Raw genomic sequence first — 21,416 nt, forward strand, 5'->3', positions numbered from 1 at the left:
GGTCCCTCCTGCTAGCCCTCAATGTCTACGTGTATTTAAAACTGAGAGGTGGGCAACGACGCCAGGGGTGAGGTTGTACACCCTGATGGTAATTTGGATTCCGTGTATCGTGCCCACCCCCAAGATCCTATATGTATGTGTAATGAGATTGTGAGTAATGTGAATGTCTAAGTTGTGGGATAAAATTGAGGCAGAGGCAGCCAGAAGGGGACAGAGGGGGGGGGTAGCCTCCTCTGCACCCTGGTGACATACCCCTACTCCAAGGTCCTGCATGTGTGGGTGGTTGTGGTGGAGCGGGAAGAGGGAGGCAGATGGAGATGGGGAGGGAAGGAAGGGAGGGGCAAGTGACCCCTCCCTGGGGCCAGCTCCCCTCCCTTCCTTCCCTGACCCCAGTAGGCACCCCCATACTCCGCGACCCGCCAGGGAAAGGGGGCCCAGGCCCATCCAGACCGGGAAAACTGGAAAAACTGTTGCCTGCTCTGATGAGACACGCTGCTGTGAGATTCAGATGGCAGGGTTAGAATTTGAGCAATATGGAAGCATGGATCCGTCCTTCCTTATATCAAAGGTTCAGACTGGTGGTGGTATAATGGCATGGGGTTATTTCTTTGGCACTTTTTCTAAACACCACAGCCTACGTGAATATTTTTTGCTGACCATCCCTGTATGGCTTCTTCCAGCATGATAGCACAAAGCTCAAATCATCTCAAACTGGTTTCTTGAACACGACAAGGACTTCATTCTACTTAAATGGCCTCTACAACCATCAGAGCATCTTTGGGATGTGTTGGAACGGGAGATTTGCATCATGGATGAACAGTTCACCACATTATCAATAAATGAAGCATCAGGTGCTGTTGTGACTATAACTTACTGTTCAATCATGATCAACTGTATTGGCAAATATCAAAATATGGTCATGCATAAATAATATGGAAACACAGCAGAAGGAAAAAAAGACAAAATAACTTACATTTAAGTCAGATTAGTTTATTTATATAGCTCTGTATCACAAAATACAAATCTGTACAGCCAACAAAAGCCTCCATCCTTAGACTCTTGATTTCGACGAAGAATAGGAAATAACACCTCAAAAGGAAACATGGAGGAAAACTTGACTGATTGGTGGGGGCACCCAACCACAGGGCAATATTTGGGGTCTGACGAGTATCTCGTGTTGGTTCATTTGGGACATCATAACAACATAACACACAGTAGCCATTTTCTCTTGAGACCCCTCGGGTCATTAGGTTTTAAATTAGGGCAGCAAACAGTAAGTTTGTTGTTTGCATGAGAAGACATATCTCAGTCTAAAAGTTGAGTAGTTAGAGCTTTTATGTATTAAAGTAATTGTGTTTTATGCTTAATTTCTCAACATTTTTATGTTACAAAATAAAATCTCTGGAAATAAAAAAAAATGTTAACTTACCATAAAAGTTTCTACACGTGACTGAGGTGGAAACTTTGTGCAGCTATAATGAGATTTTCAAACATTGCTGATCTCACTTCATTTGCATTTTTAATGCTATACATTCCCCTAAACCTGTCTTTTAAAGTGCTTTAAGATTAGCAAAGGTAAAGCGAGTAACAGTAGATTTTTTGTGTCCACTGTTAACACTGGACATTGCTTAAAAGGTTTTTTAAAAATAAGTTTGACTTCATTGTCTACTTTACTTAAAAGATTCAATTCTATGATGAATCAGCAGCGGGAATGAAAAGTCCGTGGAGGTCCATGTGGACAGTGGTGGGGATGGAGGCTCGGGCGATCTCCTTAAACGTTTTGGCATCGAGCACGAGCATGAAAGGAGAAATGCTGGGATCCGCAGAAACAATGGATGACAGGATGACTCCTGGATAAGGAAAAGATACAATGGAAATACACATTTTGCTCTATGCACATCAACCATTATTGTGGTTTCTAAATATATAAGTTTGTGTGCTTGACAGCGTAGCTCTCACCATCATCTTCCTCCACAGCTCCGGGAGATGCGACGAACACTGGCTCTGAAGGATAGCAGTCTTTCTGCACCCATTCAACGTGTTTCCTTTCAACAATGTCAAACTTGGCGATCTGTTGGGTCATAGTGTTAAAGTAGCAGACCTCAACAACCTTAGAATAGATCATCCTAATTTTGGTTCAGGCATTCACTGTCCTCACAGATTTGAGTATTCAGCACCATACTAGGCCAACAGTAACTGACGTTTTCACTTTATTTGTTTGAAAATGCTGACTGAATGATTTAGTTTGATTAGTCTAAGATTAAGATTAAGATTGTTCATCCTCATATGTGCATCTGTGGAAGTTATAGTGCATAAAATACAGCCAGCGTCGTAGTTGTTTCTAGCACTTGAAGATACCTATTGTCGTTTTCATGTAAAGAAACAGAATTTGCGTTACTGACTGATATTCAATTAAATTTTCCTACAAAACTTACAAAACTTTACCCAAAGCTGCCCCCACCCCCATCCCCCTGTTTCCGATGTTGAAATGGAGGCCTGGACCATAATTAATCCATGAAATTGGGTACATTTAAATTGGAGGGACCTTGCTTTAATTCATTTGAATGCTTATTAAAATGTTTTGCTTGTCTTGTCCTGCTTGCATATAGGTCATTTAAGGCTGGAAGAAGGAGCTGGTTAATGCTTTGTCTCTGGCTTTGCATTTTACGCAAGTTGATCTTAAGGGAATCCTACTTAAAAACAAAATCCAGACCATTATTTTTTCAGGCGTAAAACTGGTCAAACTCAGGACTTTGGGGTTCATGTCTTAGACTAGCTGCTTCATTATTACCATGAAATTTCATTTTCAGATGCTTTATGGATGCATTTTGACAATTTAAAAGCTTGATTATTTGAAATGAGCTTCCTCCAAGTGACAACTGAGCTCACCTCCAGAAAGAGTGGGGAGCTTGGATGCCCACATTAAAAGGAACTAATTGAGGTGGTTTAGTCATGCATCCTGGGCAAAAAAGCTTCTAGGTGCATGCCCAACTTGGAATAGACCAGCAGGCAGAACCAGGTCGTGCTGGAGAGAATATTTCTCTCAGCTGGTGTGGAAAAAGCTTGATATTCCCCCTAGGAAGGATGAAGGTAGTGGCCAGTAGAGCGAGAGCTCAACTGCTTAGACTCCTACCCTTATGACCCAGGCCCCAATAAGAAGCAGAAGATAGAAGGATAAATGTTTAGGAAAAAAATCACATTTGGTGTCCAATGTTAACTACATGGAAATGTGGTTCATGTATGTATAATTGTTCACCCCAAAAGCAATCAAAAGCGATTTAATAAATCGATAATCAATAATGTTGCTTCACCTTGTTGGGATGAGGAGACCACTCTAGCCTGGACCCATAGAAATATCTGTACTTTTTAGCGTTGAATTTGTAGTTGATCCCAGGCAGCTCCAAACCTTCAAGAGGAATCAGACTCGTTAGGTGGATCAGACAGCGTTTAATGACAGTCACTTTGTGGATGACTAACCTATAAAAAGGGTGTCTGGCTGACAATAGATTGATCCGTCCTCCTGCAAAATTGCCTGAGCCGTTGTGTCAGTCAGAGTCACCAGATTAGATCCCCTGGGAGACTCCTGAAGAACAGGTACATTGTTATTTATTGATGAAATAGAATGTAAGTGTGAGTGAATCTTCACTAAATACTAACTATACCTTGTTGATGTTGAGCGGAATAACAAATCTTTGGCAGGATGGTGGGGAGAAGCTCTTATGGCTCTGGATGAAGTTGCTAGTCTCTTTTTTGATGTTCTCCAGGTAGAACATGTTGTACAGGTTGCTGTCCTTGTAGCTGATCAGGTCAAACACCACATGGCCGTCATCCTCATAGGCGTTGATGTGGTGAAAAACCACCAGGGCATCGGCATGAAAACATGTGGAGATTTCCTTTCCTGTTTTTCTATTGATGATATGAAAAAAAGTCTGGAAAAGAAAACAGGTAACAGTATTACGGAAAACCTCAAATACCTGTTATAACCAGAAATGTACTAATCCATTGTTTTTTGGTTTCTTGGGAGACTTCAAATCAGCAATGAGCAATTTCTTGTTGTGGAAAATTTAAATCAGAGTCTAGTTTTACATAATAAGTAAATCCAGCAAAATAGAAAATGACAAACTCGGTATTTGCAGTATCGCTTCTATTCTGTGTTATTTCATATCTTAAGATGATTTAAATTTGTATAAATAATTTTATACTATGTTAGTGGTGCTTTTGTGCAGCGTACTTTTGTAGTACACTGTTGCCTGTTCTATTTTTGATGGCAGTGCATGCAATTATTTGGTTGGTTTCCTGGCATTTGTTCAGGCTAGAATAGATCTGCAAAAAGAAGATCTGCAATTTTTGGTACTTCACCACTGGCTTCATTTTTCAGCCCAGACGTTTCTGCTTGGTTTTAAGGAGGCAGCATGCTTTAACAGAGTGATGGTATGTAACATTTCATGTTTTTCAATTTGTTCTGGTGCCCACAGTGGCACAGAGAACCAACATTGCACCTTAAACTACAAATGTGAAGGGCCAAGGAGAGAGCCAGGTGGAATCCCACAAATAATCAGTATATACTGTCGGTGTAGTTTTTCTCCAATGTTCCTCTAAGCTGCGCGCATTCGCAATTGCGCACTGCTGACACGGTCTCTGCGCACAGAAAATCTGCATTGCGCACCAAAAAAAAAAAAAATCTACCTGAATTGAAATTAAAATTAAGACTTTAACAATTCTGTTTTGCAGTGTTAGTCAGTGAGTGACTGGCTGCTCCCCTATGGGATTACAACAATGCCACCTTATCCCATAGTCCAGCCAATAATGCGATTTACATTCATATGCAGCTAATCAACGTTGTTGACAGGCTATGACAGCGTCCTTATGTGCGACACCGGTGTTTTAGCGAGCAAAGCGGCGTGGCTGATGTGGAGTGAAGCCACGTTAATGACAACATGTACAACAATTGGAGATGTGAGCAGGACAGACGGAGAAAGTGTGGACTTTACACCAGTTTTTAAATCGTGTTGATAGGCCACGTAAAATCAGAGTTATGATAAAAGTATATGCAATGTTTGGTTTTCTTCCTGAATACTGTCGTTGTTTATATTTACTGTGGGAAGAAACAGTAAAAACAGCGTTTTATAAGTAAAACGCTCAAAAGCACTCTCCGCCTGTGAGCAAAAACAAAACCAAAAAAACCCACCCTTTCCTGTTGGTGGAAAAATGTACCATGTCACCAATCAAAAAAATAATATGGCAACATGGCATTTATTGTTTAGGAAGGGGGAAGTTTTAGGAGTGACGGCGGTGTTTTGATATGTGAGATATTTGTGACGTTTAGCGCAAATCTTGTGTAGTTAGTGTGTAGTGTAGTTTTTGTTGTGTGTGTCAGAACAATGAGGCGACTGCTGAATGTTACAGGTGATACAGGAGTGATACATCTCCTGTTGTCAGGCCTGCAGGTATCAGGCTGTTTTTCTCCTTTAGCTCATAGTGGACAGAAATTATTTTTGGAGTGGCACAAATAATTTGTGTGGCATCAAATTTGATGCAGAACAGCTGATTGTTCTGTAAATAGTTTGAAATGTTTATTTAAAAAACCGCCTTGGCTGCATTTTTAGGTAAACAGCTGCAAAAACCTTTGTTGTTTGCAAAACTCAGTTACTTTTTTGAAAACAACTATATAATTAATTGCCCAACATTGGTCATTATACACTGTATTTTGCAGACAGAGTTACAGGACTCTCTCCCAGACCACAGACTCATACTTATAATACAAGTCAGAGCTTTATAAAGAAAAGAAAGTTGTATTTTCAAAACTGGAGTTCAAGTTATTTTTAACTAGTGGTGTAACGGATCACGGTTGATCCATAATCCGAACCGATCCCACTCCACGGTTCGACACGCACGTGATATGAAGATTCGAAAAAGAAGGAAAAAAAGTATGTGTATGGTGTGGGTGGTCAGTCTGTCAAGCCATAGTTATGATCAGTGCTAGCGGTCCAGGTGGAGGAGCAGAGGAGTTTGCGGCATTTAAGCAGCCCTTTGCTGCCCAATCCGACCAGGCTAAAGCTATTACAAAAGCTACTGGGGTGTTTAGCTGCAGACGGGAGGTCATATTCCCTCGTGCAAAACAAGGGGTTTAAACTATGATGAACATGCTTGAGCCACGCTATGATGTCCCGTTGCGCGTCCACTTCAGTGACAAGATCGTACCGTAATTATTTTAATAAACCATGTGTGACCACAGTGCACACGTCTGCTGTTGCTCACAGTGGTCCAAGGGACCGCTCAGGGAGTTAGTGTGTTCGTTTAGACACATGAAAAATTAGAGGGAACATTGTTTTTCTCTGAGTAGATTTTTTCTTAATAGCTTAAATGACAACTTATATATAATTTCACTATTAGGAGTTGATAAAAATGTGGAAGACTTACCATATCATCTTGATCAAATTTGAGGCAGCCTCCCCAGTTGACCCCCCTGAAGTAGGCAGTGGCAAGTTTGACAATATCCAGTTTGAAAGGTTGCTCCACAAACACAATGTAGTTCTCAGTCATGCCAAAGCTGTGGAAGTAGCTTGGAAAAAGTGAGGAGCGAAAAGGGACTGAACAGATCTGCTGCACTTTCCTCAGCGCTGACTTTTTGTGATTTTTATCTGAAACAGTCAACACAGTGTTGTAAGCTTCACTTTAATTGCTTGTTACTCTGTTCACTTGTCTTCATTTCTTGATTTTAAAAAGGGAGAACCAATAATTTAAAAATCATTAATGAAGTAAATGAAAGTAAATGAAGCAAATGAAAATAAAGTGAGCTACTGTGACACACACTTTGTAAATGATAGTGTAACAGTTCATATCAACTGTCTTCTTTGAGAGGTCTGATTGTGGTGTCATAAATCAATTAAACCTAAGTTGTAATCAAATGAATACGTGGCTCATGGAGCACACAATGGCAAATAAGTAACTTTACTGCTGTGCGTAGGTTTACTATATTCTCAGAATGATATCTAATTACTGCTAAATAATTTATCTTGAGGATTTAAAGTTTAGGAACAGAAATAAACAGGACAGAATGAATTACTGCAGACACCTGAGGCATCAGCTGGGACTTTGAAGATCATATATTTTGGCTGGCCAAAACCAATAATAGCAGTCCCCATATTGTACGTATTGCCCTCCTCATCGTAGTGTGGATGAGCCGTTGCTAGGTTCAAGGCAATGTGGTTCCTGTAGTTTTTCTGAAATTAATACAGGGCAGTACATTTGAGGAAGGACAAATCTTTCACAGAGATGCTTGTTGCCATTATATCCAACTGTGGTGCTAAACGAAACTCATATAGTTACTCTTTACCTTTGGGTATTCAACAGTGGACCATTTAACGAAAACCTGAACCTTTTTAAAATGTTCCCAGGCAGAATGTGCAGACTAACTTACCCTGCCGATAGTTTCCAGGGTGTTAGGGTCAATCTGATTTATGTAGTTGACCTCGGAGGAAGCGTAGTAGTCCTGACCATAACGAATTATGTTGATCAAGTTGTTGTCAGTAAAGTCAGAAATGACATTCTGGAGGTGTGTGAATGCCCTGGTGAGAGAGCGTGGAAGGGTTTTTTGGGGCACACAGCTGAAATAATTCAGTATTGGTATACATTCCTAAAAAAACAAATATCCAATCAACCAAACGTCTTTAGGTAATGGTTATGCAAGTAAACCTCTTACTAACCCAGAGAATTGCATTTTGCACTTTCATGAACTGATGAATTGAAGCAGATATTCTGATTAAAAAAAATAAACATCAGAAAAACCTCAAGTGTCTTGGTTAGTCTGTCCCAGTTTACTTAAAGTGGTCTGTACATATCTGAAATCATCAAACCCCAAATGGACCAATAACACAAGACTTGTAAGGTTTGATTCAGATTTCTATTTTCATCCATCCGTCCATCAGTCCATCCATCCATTTAGCTCTTGTTGTATGCTAGGTAAACTAACACAGAACTGTGATATCCATCCATGATAAATTGAAGCAGAGACTTTAGATGTACTACACTATTCGGTTCCAGATTTAAAATCTCTTATGTCTACTAAACATAGAAAGCTAGAGTGGACAAAAGCTGAATGGGCTGAACTTGAGCTTTTTAAGTCTGTTCTGGACTGAAACTAGAAAGATCTGAAATCTGAGTATTATATATTCTGTAAGATCATGATCTGGATGGGCTTTACCTGGAGAAGATGTTTTTGCAAGGATCAGGGTAGATCATGGTGCCAAACTCAGAGACAACAATCTTGTTTGCCTTGATGTTCCTCTTATAGGTGTCGCTCTTCAGAAACTTACTTCTGTAAGTCACCTCACCTGAAATAGCAATATCAGAACATTGAACATATTCAGCAGTTACATGGACAACTGACAGTCAACAGTTAAATGATGCTGAAGGTTTATCAAAGTCTGACCATTGCTGAAGGTGAAGCTGTGGATGAGCGACAAGCCGTCAAACCAGTGGTTGTACTCAGAGTTACCTACAGAGAAAAGCCCAGGCCCGTTCCTCAGCAGGGTGCCCTGCAGCCAGGAAGGGACAGATCCTGCAGGTCAAAGGTTACAAACACCACTGTTAATGGGCTTTAAATCCATTCTTAACACAGAAGCTTTGTGACAGCAATCTAACCAAAAGGTCCATTGTGGAGTTGTGGAACTTTTTTATCTTACTACACATTTGGGGTTTGGATTACTGTGAAGTGATCAAAAGGTTGTAAACTCCTAACTTGAAATTTTAATGGACGTTAGGCTAAGAAAGAACTGTTAACCTGAAGAGCTCAGTAAAAATAAGTGATAGAGGGCCACAATCCTAATTTCAGTGATAACTGAAGCAAAGTCAGATCCACCAGAAGTTAATTTATGCAAAATTAAAGCCCCATGTGTCCTTTAAATATCTCCATAAATCCATGTTTTAAAGATACCACAGTCATGATTCTTATATATAAAATGGGAAAATGGTTCTGGTTAAGGTATTGATATAAAGGAACATTTGTATTGAAGAATTTTCACTGTGAGGTAATTTTGGAGGATAATGAAATGTAACTACTAATAAACTACTCCATGATTATAATCATTAAATGGTCAGCAACTCCAGTGCCACACAACAGGTAAATAATAATAATAATAATAATAATAATAATAATAATAATAATAATAATAATAAATACAGAGCTTATGACTTGAGTCATCCATTCAGTCTGACACATGCAAAGCACATACAACAAACATCTACTCAGGATTTCCTCTATATGACCAATAAAAGCTGCAAAGTTTCTAATTTAACATAAACAAAACATAACAACAAATGAACATTATAACTCTGGAGGCAGATGCTAGAAAATACTTTATTCTACAGAGACTTAAACCTACACTTGCAACAAGTGGAGGTTCAAGTCTTCAGAGTTTGGCACTGCTCCCTGTTTGCTATGCATTTATCGGTGTCACATTCTACTTGCTGCAATAGAATATGTTGGTAATGTCAGCAGACAGTCTATTTAAGCCTATTCTAACCTTTTGAGCTGTGTGTTTTCTTTTTGTTTGTTCAGGTGGAAACCTTCCAAAAGAGCAAGCTGAATTTATTAATGACTCTTTAAACCAACAGACTCAACATTTTACAAACTCTTTAATGGTTCAAACTCACCTTTCACTTCGGTTTTCACTGGCTCTGGAGTTTCACATCCATTTCTTGAAATAATTGACTGCATGCTTTTCTTCCTGAGCTACAAGCCTCCCAGAGTGCACTGCTCCGATTGAGTCCCACCTCTGATTGAAAACACAGACAGCAGCTGACTACGTGATACTTGCAGGCTTCAGGAAACATAAGTGCAGCTGATTATGTAAGTAAGCTGGAATGGACTTTACTGGGCTTTTCATAATAAAAGTCTGCCTGTTGGCTTACTTCAAGCACCATTTAGATGTTAATAACTGGGCTTATGTTGTCCACAGCTACATTACATTCATCAAATCAGACAAATCAAAAGAACTAAAACATAATTTTTAACTATATTTTACATTTTTATTTAATTTGATCTATAGGCTCTGTCACTTTTTTGTTTTTACACAAAATTCAATTGAAACAACATATTTTTTTTAATTTAAAAATCCAAACTTATTTGAATGTTTTATACTATCACTGCATCTCTAAACTGTCTTATTGCCAATTTTTCTTTTGCATTGTAGCTGGATGAATCTTTAAGCTCAGGTCTGATTGATAATCTGTAAGCCAGTGATAAGAATTCTCATTATCTAAATATGAACTGTAAATTGCTGTGTTGTTCAATAGTTATGTCTAGCTTTATAGCTAGAAATATATATTTCACTTTTACAGTTTACTAAGAGGCATGACTTTGACTAACAGCAAACATTTGGATCTTTTTGGTTTAGAAACAATAATTGTTTACAGTTGATTACAGCATTGGGTGCTAATTAAATCATTGCAGCACTAATCATCATAATCCAGCTGAAACACATTTTGACTTTGTACACTATAAAAAGTCCAACACATCCTGTTTATCACCTCCACCTGCGTGTAATGTAAAGTAACAGATGTAATCTAAATCAGTTTACAACTTTACAAATGCTCTTATCGGGATATTTCTCCAGGTCAGAGTGTGTCCTGGCACTGTGTCCTAGAAATTACTCAACCTAGAATAATACATCATAGTCTAACACCTATTAGAAGCTTTGACTCAGCATTTGATTGTTATATAATGAATGACACGATTTAATCCAATCTACTTAGATTCTTTATTTACCTTTTTTTTCTCCTTTACATCTGTTAAATAGCTACTTTGCAGATTAAAATATTCATTCAAAATCAGAACCTCATCTTTTGGTATATAAACATCATTACAGTGATGTAATGTAGAAATGTTTTGCATATAGACCCTACTTTCACAGATGCATCAGCTGTGGACCAATACCTAGATTTGAATAAACAATTTGGCTGAAATTGATGGCAAGTCATCGGTTAGTTGAACCTCAGATTCAGGGGTTCCTGCAGGACCATTGGGTATCTGGCTTGCTGTTGTAAGCTTTGGTCTCTGTACAACTGCAATGAAAGCTTCATCTCCATCGCTTGCTATAAGGCCTATTTGTTCCTGGTAGACAGTGAACAGTCAAGGTATGGAGGGTGTCACATTTTCAGATTCTTATCTTTGCGTTTTGTGGAGGATGTAGGTCTGCTGTCTTCAACAAACAACGACTTCCACTGGGTCGATGTACTGGGATGGTAGCAGCTGACTGTAAAGTTGTTGAGTTACGAATCAGCACCTCCAACTCTGAATTCATTGTTTTCAACTGGAAAAGAGTGCAGTGTCTCTTCAAGTTGTGAGTGAGAAGTATCTCAGGTCTGTTCATGAGTGAGAGGAGAGCGCAGTGAGATATTGACAGACTGGTTACTGTACCAGTCTGTTGTGGTAAAGAGACCAAGATACCTCTTATGTGATTTTTATTTTAGCATGTCCAACTGGGAGTAGACCACAGGTAAGACCAAAGACATACTGTAGAGATTACATCTCTCAGAGGGTGGCTGGAGAAAGTCTGAGATAGGCCACCATCCATTTTCTGCCAAAGCAGATGCTGATACTTTGGTCCTGCTTTTTTAATTTATTATTTGTTGTTAGTTATTCAGCCTTTGCATCAGAACAAGAAATTAAAAATAATATTTATAATTACTTACAATGTAAATAGAGAGTAACTTCTCACTCACACACCAATGTCTGACTTTCTTATGGCTACATCAGGGGTGTCCAAACTTTTTTTCACTGAGGGCCACATACATAAAAATATAGGAGGGGCTGGGCCACTTAATAGAAATTAGGTATATAACCTTAACTTTAGTGTTAGAAAGTTAGAATAATCACTTAAAAGTGGTCAAATGTTATATTGTTGAATATAATTAAAGACAAAACTGCCTTCACCACAGCTTTCCATAAATGGATCTTTGATTTATTCATAAAAAGCTTTGGTAGCTCATTCTCAGAACAGCAGCCTCAGATTTCTTCTTAGACAGAAGATTTACAGAACAGAGAAAAAACAAGGGGAAAATTGTCACAGATTTGCAAACCCCAAAAAACGATGAAGCTGTTTGCGGTTTAGGGGTGTGGGCCACTCCAAAACCGCTTTGACCTTTCCAGGATCCGGTCTCAAGTTCCCCTGCTCAATTATGAATCCAAGGAAAGAAACAGTGGTTACATGAAACTCACACTTCTCTGCTTTGACAAAAAGGCGGTTTTGCAACAATCTTTGTAACACCAGTTTGACATGTCTTTCGTGCTCTGACACTGACCTGGAGAAGATGAATAGAATAGCATAGAATAGAATAGCCTTTATTGTCATTGTACAGAGTACAACTAAATTGGAGTGCCACTCCCTTGGTGCAAGTTTCAATAATAAATATAAATGTAAAATATAAAAAGTACAAAAAAAAACAATCGTAAGTACTCAAACAATAGTATGTACAATATATACAGGATAGCAGCATTAATATAATGACAGTGACGGTATGGAATAGGTTCAGTTGTTTTTGTGCTTATTTACTACGGTGATAGCTCTGGGAAAGAAGCTATCCCTGAATCTGTTTGTCCTGGTTTTATGTGACCTGTACCATTGGCCTGACGGTAATAGTTCAAACAGTTGGTTGCTGGGGTGAGAGTGGTCCTTGATGATATTGCCAGCTCTGCTGAGGTACCGAGAGTTTGCAGTGACCTCCAGGCTGGGCAGAGAGCAGCCAGTGATCTTCTGGGCTGTGTTGATGACCCTCTGCAGTACTTTCCTGTCTGCAGCTGAGCACCCTGCATACCATGTTGTTATGCCGTACGTTAGGATGCTCTCTATGGTGGCTCTGTAAAATGTCACCAGCAGCCTCTCCTCCAGGTTGTTCCTCCTGAGCACTCTCAGAAAGTGGAGACGCTGCTGGGCCTTTTTAACCACCGCCGTAGTATTTGCAGTCCAGGAGAGGTCATCAGATATCTGCACGCCCAGAAACCTCATGGAGTGTACCCTCTCCACACAGCTCCCGTGAATGTAAAGTGGGGCCGGGTCTGCTCTGCCCTTCCTGAAGTCCAAGATAAGTTCTTTAGTTTTTGTGGTGTTCAGTTGGAGGTTGTTAACTGAACACCACTCAGTCAGTCTGTTGACCTCATCTCTGTAGTCCGACTCATCCCCCCTTGAGATGAGTCCAACCACTGTGGTGTCATCCGCGAACTTTATGATAGTGTTTGAGAGATGGGTAGGGGAGCAGTCGGATGTGTAGAGCGTAAACAGGAGGGGACTCAAAACACATCCTTGTGGAGACCCGGTGCTGAGTGTGATGGTGCTGGACAGGTGGGGGCCGAGTCTGACAGACTGTGGTCTATTTGTCAGGAAGACCTTGATCCAGAGGCAGATGGGGGTGGAGAGTCCCAGGTGAGACAGTTTCTGGACCAGGATCTCCGGGATGATATGATTGAATGCTGAGCTGAAGTCCAGAAAGAGCATTCTCACATAGCTTCCTCGGTGCTCCAGGTGACTCAGCGCAGTGTGGAGCGCTATGGTGATAGCGTCCTCGGTGGATCGATTTGTCCTGTAGGCAAATTGGTGGGGGTCCAGCGTGGGAGGCAGACCGGCCCTGATGTGCTGACAGACCAGTCTCTCAAAACACTTCATCACTACAGGCGTAAGTGCAACAGGCCTGTAGTCATTTGGGCTGACCACAGCTGTCTTCTTGGCGATGGGGATGATGGTGGAGGTTTTGAGGCAGGGCGGGACGGTGTTTGATGACAAGGAAAGGTTGAAGATTTTAGTGAAGACTCCGGTCAGTTCGTCAGCACATGCTCTGAGAACCTTTCCATGTATTCCATCAGGACCTGCCGCCTTCCTGGGATTCACTGACCTTAGAACACACCTCACTTGATGCTCCCTGAGTGTTAGTGTGCCAGTGCTGGGGGCGGGTGGAAGTGGTGTGGCAGCTGAGGGCCTGGTCGTCTCAAAGCGGGCGAAGAAACTGTTTAGATCCTCAGCCAGTGAGGTATCAGTCCTAGATGTTGCCTGGTTATTGCTTCTGTAGTTGGTAATGTGATTGATCCCCTGCCACATTTTTCTGGGGTCGTTGTCAGCAAAGTGATCTTCAATCCTCCTCCTATAGGCAGCCTTAGCTTTCCTGATGCCTCTACTCAGGTCTGCCCTGGCCGCCCTATACGCAGCCCTGTCCCCTGACTTGAAGGCAGTGTTGCGGCTTTTTAGGAGGGATTGCACTTGGGATGAGTATATCGTCTAGGTAGACGAAAATAAAGTGGTTGAGGAAGTCTCTGAGGACGTCATTCACGAGGGCTTGGAAGACTGCCGGTGCATTTGTTAATCTAAAAGGCATGACAAGATATTCAAAATGTCCCAGATGGGTGTTGAAGGCAGTCTTCCACTCATCCCGTGCCCTAATGCGAACCAAATGGTAAGCACTCCGGAGGTCAAGTTTACTGAACATTTTCATCCCGTGGAGAAGCTCAAACGCCGAGGTCAGCAGGGGCAGCGGGTATTTATTCTTGACAGTGATTGCATTCAAGCCCTGATAGTCAACGCATGGCCGGAGGGACTTGTCCTTCTTGTCCACGAAGAAAAATCCCGATGCCAAGGGAGAGGTCGATGGCCGAATGATTCCTGCAGCCAGTGCGTCAGTAATGTACTCCTCCATGGCTTCTCTTTCTGGCTGTGACAGGCTATAGAGTCGGCTAGTAGGCAACGGAGCTCCTGGTAACAAGTCAATGGCACAATCATAAGGCCGGTGTGGGGGAAGAGAACGGGCGCGATCCTTACTAAACACCTCCGTTAGACACACAGCCCGCCTGCCAATCAATCAGTGGGTTATGCTGCAACAGCCATGGATAGCCCAGAACCAGAGGCGTCAGCGGAGCTTTGAAAACAAACAGACTGATTAATTCAGTGTGATTTCCAGACAAACACAGGGTGACTGGTTCAGAAACATGGGTGACATCAGGCAAACGCTGTCCGTTCAGAGATGAGGCTCAAAGAGCATGGGGCAGAGGTTCAATAGTTAGGCCCAGTTTCTTAGCGAGTGATGCATCAATAAAACTCTGTTCGGCCCCTGAGTCTATCAAAGCCTTGAGTGAGTGAGTAGTGGTGTGAGCAGTGAGCTTAGCTGGTAACAAAAGATGAGGGGAATGAGAGATGTTTATTTCGCCCACCAGTAACCCCGTTTCTACTGGCGGGCACGCCCTTTTGCTCGTGCGGGGCAAACGGCGATGAAATGTCCGTGACGGCCGCAGTATAAACACTCACCAGCCATGAAACGGCGCTGCGTTTCCGTTGGTGTAAGCTGGGCACGTCCAATGTGCATCGGCTCCGCCTCGCCGGGGCTCACATCCATCGAGGCCGGCTGTTGTGGTGAAGCAGCACTACCGGCAAAAATCCCAACACTGGGAGCACTCTGGGAAACTGAGTGTCACGTCCCACGGCGCATTCGCAGGCGCTCGTCAACATGAATGCACAGGGACATTAATGAGCTGAGAGATGATGGTAATTCCCTCGTCATGAGCTCATCCTTCAAATCCTCCGCAATATTGTTGAGCAGAACCTCCTTTACTGCCTCTTCTCTCCACCCGGTTTCTACAGCGAGAATGCGGAAGTCAACTGAGAAGTCAGCCATAGTGCGTTTACCTTGTTTCAGATTTAGTAGACGCTGTGCAGCAGCAGAGGGCCCGCCATCCCTTTCAAACACGCTTTTGAATTCAGTCAGGAAGTCGAGGTAGGAGATATTCGGCAGGGTTTTCAATAGTGCCTGAGCCCACTGGAGCGCGCGGTCTCGTAACAGCTGAACAAAGAAAGCAATCCAGGCACCGTCGCTGGCATACGTCCTGTTCTGCTGGCGGAAAAATAGGGAGACTTGGGCAAGAAAACCCGAACATTTCTCCAGCTCACCTGTAAACGGCTCGGGGCTTGGCATCGTCCTCCCCGGGGCCTCTAGCCAGGCAGCGGGAGGGTCGGGGGGTGCAGCAGCGGCCTGGGGACTCGGAGATGGACTTACACGCGGAGATGGGTTTACGCTCGGAGAGGGCGAGCTTACCAGGGGTGTGCGCTGGGCGAGAGCCTGTGTAAGGGCGGAGAGCTCTTTATTGATATGGTGGAGCATCTTCTCGTGCCGCTTCCTGAGTGAGGAGAGCCCGTTGAACAGGGTCAGAATCCGCTGAGTCCATAGTGGCTGGATCGTTCTGTCACAGATTAGTAGGCAGAGGACTCACTCGCAGGACTCTGAAGTTTAGAGAGAAGGTGAGGGTTTATTTGCAATGTGACACCAAGTGAGAATATATACATATATTCAGTGGAACAGATAACACGGGGCTCCAGGGAGTAGGGCGGGGTCCGAAGGGAAGGTCCAAGACGGGGGTACACACACGCTCTTCTTCCACTTGATCCGTAACTCACTCAAAATGTCCACACCAAAAAGCTCACTCACACACATCCACAGAAATCCAGACGGCAGGGAAGACGGGCAGGGAGTCTAGAAGGCCTGTACACAGAGGAAAAAAAAAAACAATGTCAGGAGGAAACTCTAGGAGATCAGAGGAACACTTTCATAGGCTAAGCTACACTGACGCTTGGTAGCGTGACGATCCAGCGAGGAAGCAGCCTCTCTTGCCATCTTAAGTAGTCTGCCAGGATCAGTGTGAATGAGCCACAGGTGTGTGTTCAGGGTGGGTTCAGAGGCGGGGAATCAAGGTCCAGTTCCGCCCTGGTGGGAGAGGTTAAGATAAAAAATACACACACACCACGACCTCTCCAGATCTTGAGAACCATGACAAAAATGGGACGGGTACATTTCAAGCTTGTTATTTTAGTTATTAGACTTAGCAACACACCTATTAACGTTCGTTTGAAACGATTATCAACATTAACAGACTGAACTGGACCTAATAACAGGAGTCCATATAATTTTAGTAAATTATTCTGGTGAGTATCAGCTGCGCTGGGTATGTAAATCAGGCCATCCAGCTGCGGTGCTGATCGTACGCCACTTGTGCCAAAAATCCGGACAAATGTCACTTGATCAAGGAGCAGATCTGCATCAGATGAGATCAGCTGACTCTGCGTGTGCGTGCGCTGTGCACAGCGGTGTGTTAACAAGAAAAACGCATATAAGAAAGTGGTGTGCATTATTGATATTTGAAGCATGTGTACCTGCACGTGCATGCTTATTAACACATGGGTACTGTTGAATATATTTTTTTACTCACCTAAAGCGCTCGTGCTCTCGTCCACTCCCCGCAAAAAAAGTTAGCAGCTGTGCGGTGTCTGTGGCATTGGTGCTCTCATTGCATGTGATGGAGTAAAAATCAAAAGTACAGCTTTATCAGACAGTTGCAGTTTAATGTTGGCTGACGAGTCTTCGATGCGTCGCACAACTGGATTTCTGGACACGCTGACGTTGTTCAAGTCCTGCACTTTTTCCGCGCACATTATTTCGGTGACTTTAACGAGGCCGTGTTTTATGAGGTCTCCATCTGAAAAAGGCTTGCCATGTCTTGCCATGAGTTGGGCGACCTCATAGCTGGCTATTGTAGCCTTTTCCTGGACAATTTGAGCACGAAAAAGATACTGTTGCTGACCCTGCAGGAGAGATACCCTTTGCTTTAATTTCTGCTCTCTCCAGTGTCGGATGCATAGGCCTGATGTTTGGTTTCATAATGAGCTCGTACATTATACTCTTTCATAACTGCCACAGTTTCAGATCAAACAGACACACGTCCCCTTGAATTCTTTGAAGAAATATTCACTCTCCCACCGTGTCTGAAACTTTCTGCATTCACTTTCTACCTTTCGCTTCTTTGGTTCTGCTATGTTTAGTAACTTGGGGGTAAATTTCTTCTGTGATTGTCCTTTTTGGTGGAGCACCTGCCTTGATCAACACAAGCTCCCCCTGGTGTTAAAACTAAGAAGTGCAATACACTCCAGCAAAAGTTGAAGCGCGGCCATATTCTATTCTATTTATAAAATTACTTGCGGGCAAGGGCGTAGATTTGGTTTTGGCATTGGTGGGGACGGATGATTCAACCACCGAACCCTGCCCTGTTTCTCCCCCCCCCCCCCCCCTCTTTTTTTGTCTTTGCTTCTTGATAATAAAAAAAAGGAGAAATATACTTGCCTACATATGCTATTCTACATGCTTTTAAACCATTTAAAATTACAATTCTTTTTTTTTTTTTAATTAATTTAAAAAAAAAATTACAATTCATAGTTTTATATGTGAATTGTATAATGTTAAATTGCTTAAGTATTTTAGACTTTAGTTTACTTCAGCCATATTCCATATAAATCAGGTATCATACAAAAATAAAAATAGAGTCATGACAATAAAAGAATATGACTTAAGAAATTAACAACATTAGTTCAGTTACAGTACACCAACATCTCTTATACATTAGCACTAAGGGAACACTGAATGACCTGGTGGTTTTTGTCCATAAAACTACTCATCTAAGATTACCACAAAGTAAAAGATCTCTCAGCAAAATTATGCAACATTTTAGGCACTATTGCTCCTATCAACTCAGTGAGCTGGGATTTTTTATTCTAAACATGAACTACTGTTACAGCAACAGACACGGACTATTGGTGTCAACTCAATGTCCGCTATGTGAAGGAGCCAAACACATGCCTGCTCCTCTCACTAACTGAGATAAACTGCTGGCATATTGGTTTTACATCTATACTGTCCAGTGTCTCCTGGTGGACATACAGCAGCATTGTTTAGTCTCATTTGAGTCACTGTTGACCTTACCCATGTTTTTAGTCTTCTGAGAGCACTGAAGCTTCTTCCAGCATCAGTACATGCGTTTTATCCTCAGATTAAAATTATTACTATGTGCTTGATGTGCCTCACCTTTGGCCCTGGCTCTTCCCCTCTGACTGCACTAGGACATATTGCCACATGATAAAATAACACATTGATTCGTGCCATATAAAAAGTGAGACGTGTCAATTCAGATTCTTTGTCAAACAAACACTAATGAATCAATTTACACCAGCAGCCTAACAATTGTTAATAATTATTTAGTTGTTGTAGAGACCCACCCTTTGGCACATCCCAGCACACCCACTCACTTCACCAGATGCACCTTGTTTAGTTCTCTCACCTTTGATTGGGTGTGGTGCTTGTCCTCGATTGCACTCACCTGTCACACATTATATGTCACACATTATATAAGGACTGCATTCACTTTTGGCTCACTCTTTCTTCACTTCCACACGGGGCGGCAGCTGAGCTGTGGCAGTCCATGTGTGTCTTTGTTTCCTTCCTTCCTTCCTTCTTTGCCTTATTTATTTGAGAATAAAAGGAGAACCCTGAGAATAATTCCGAATTAGATGGCTGCTTATTCTTATTCTAACCGGATGAGCCCATGATGCTGATTGCTTAAGCCCTGAATCTTCCTTCCTTCAAAACATGGTCCTCCGAGCTGGAGCAGTGTTAGCGTCATGGATTCAAAGCAGCCATTGACTGAAGGTTTGAGAAGATCCAGTCGTGATAGTCGACCTCCTGCCTACCTGCAGCAGTATGACGTTCAGTATCCTGGAGATAGAAGAGCTACATGTGAGACAGAGAGCCAAACCGAATGCCAGCATAGTGACAAAGACACACATGGGCCGCAGGATCCTGTCGGAGAGTCAGAAAGACAACCAGAGACATCCCCTGTTCCTTTACCCACCAACCAAGATGAGGTCATGAAGGAACTCCTGACGACAATGAGGGAGATTAGGCAATTTATGGTTCAATCATCTCCTTCCCATTCTCGTAGCTCCAGATCTTCAATTCGCACAGTCTCATCTGATGGAATCAAATCTTCTGTATGCAGTTTACGAGCCAGTCCTCAAACACATCAACAACATGAGCAGCTCCCAGTGATTGATACAGTAACCTGTCAATCACCCTTCCAGCCCCCACAGATTAGCCGTCAGTCTGGCATAGTTACAGCTGCCAGCCCTCCTTTACCTAATTCAACAATACTAGATGCTGCTATCCCTTCAACTGGTTTACCTAGACCAGTCCTTGCTACAGAAGATGAGACTCCCTTTGATTTCCTGGCCTTATCACGGCAGGATCCCCACCAGATCTCATGTGTTCAACCTGCTGTTCCTTTAGCTGAAGACCCTGTTCAACCTCTCATCCGCATATCTGACCACAAGCATTGCCCTCCTCTAGAGCAGCAACCAGCTACATCCAATGCCTCATATGAACAGAAACCTTTGATACCCGGTACTGCTAGCTCGGGTCACTCCTCTAGCACGAGAACACATGTATATAAGCTTGAAGGTCCTTCGTTTCCAGACCTTAGTAGAGAAGACGAAATGCAATACAGGATGTTACGGATGGCCCTTACAAACCTTCTTGATCCTCATGAGACAGAGCACTTCAAATATCATGTCCTTCTTGATCACCTCAAAGTAGACCAAGCTAAACGATTAGCTCTTGCCTTTTCCTACACTCCTGACCCATACACTCAAGCCATCAAAGCCCTTGATGAGCGTTATGGGCAACCAAGACAGCTGGCATTGAAAAAGCTAAAGAATATACTGGAACTGCCTCCTATCAGAGCAGGTGATGGTCAGAGTCTTGATAATTTTGCTCTTCGTGTACAGGCTTTAGTTGGGTTGCTTAGCACTATGGGAGAACAAGGACGTGCAGAACTAGATTGTGGCTCCCATGTCGATCGCTTGTTAGCGAAGTTGCCTGCAGAGCATTTCAGTCGCTTCAAACGGCATGTTTACAGGGAACAGGGAGAAATGACGTATACCTTACCTTTGTTCTCATCCTGGTTGCAAATGGAATCCAAGTGTCAACCAAGGAAGGCCAGTCCTGTTTCATCCTTCAACCAGCCACGACCTGCCCGTAAGTACACCTCTCCACTTACAACAATATTACATGGGGCAAATACATCTGATGATCCTGTGCAGGCAGCACAACCGATCATAACTAAGGCAACATGTGCATATTGCCACTCACCTGAACACCACATTAGTAAGTGTCCCGAGTTCATTCAGAAGACAAAGGATGAGAAAATAAACTGGATAAAAGCAAACAAACGGTGTTGACCAAGATACAGCCAGAGGTTGGCCATAAGATAGACTTCTCCTCTTCAGCTGCCCAAAAAAAGGCTCTCAATCAAAACATAAACAGACCATCTGTAGTGACAGGGAAAAGGAGCCGTCCTCAAAACAGAAAACTCCCACCTGCTACTGTGGAGGAGTTGTCACTGCTATTGGATACTTTGCTGGAACACAGTAAAGCTGTGGGTCGTGGGAATGACCCATAATGTTTTATCTAGGGGTCTAGATTTATGCCTGTAGTGCACTGCTGTGTAAATAATTTGCATTTACTGAATATGTACTGACTGAGTCCCACTGTTCAAAAGTTGA

At 42.4% G+C, this 21,416-nt stretch overlaps 1 protein-coding gene across 2 annotated transcripts; it reads right to left on the reverse strand.

The window, feature by feature from the left end:
- Positions 1–985: 985 nt before the first annotated feature.
- On the reverse strand, positions 986–20,868 carry bco1l (beta-carotene oxygenase 1, like). 2 transcript variants are annotated; one of them, XM_026157527.1, is made up of 12 exons: positions 20,800–20,868; positions 9,655–9,776; positions 8,432–8,560; positions 8,204–8,333; positions 7,421–7,568; positions 7,076–7,223; positions 6,421–6,641; positions 3,663–3,929; positions 3,478–3,583; positions 3,312–3,406; positions 1,960–2,071; positions 986–1,850 (listed from the first exon to the last, which is right to left on the reverse strand). In XM_026157527.1, the coding sequence occupies exons 2-12, from the start codon at positions 9,716–9,718 to the stop codon at positions 1,690–1,692; spliced, it is 1,581 nt and encodes a 526-aa protein (XP_026013312.1). In that variant the 5' UTR covers positions 9,719–9,776; positions 20,800–20,868; the 3' UTR covers positions 986–1,689. The 2 variants fall into 2 exon arrangements, with proteins under 2 accessions (XP_026013312.1, XP_026013311.1); XM_026157526.1 differs by lacking the exon at positions 20,800–20,868 and adding an exon at positions 19,178–19,290.
- Between the last annotated feature and the right edge of the window lie 548 nt (positions 20,869–21,416).

This window comes from Astatotilapia calliptera, chromosome 23 (genome assembly GCF_900246225.1).
Source record: "Astatotilapia calliptera chromosome 23, fAstCal1.2, whole genome shotgun sequence".
Taxonomy (NCBI): domain Eukaryota; kingdom Metazoa; phylum Chordata; class Actinopteri; order Cichliformes; family Cichlidae; genus Astatotilapia; species Astatotilapia calliptera.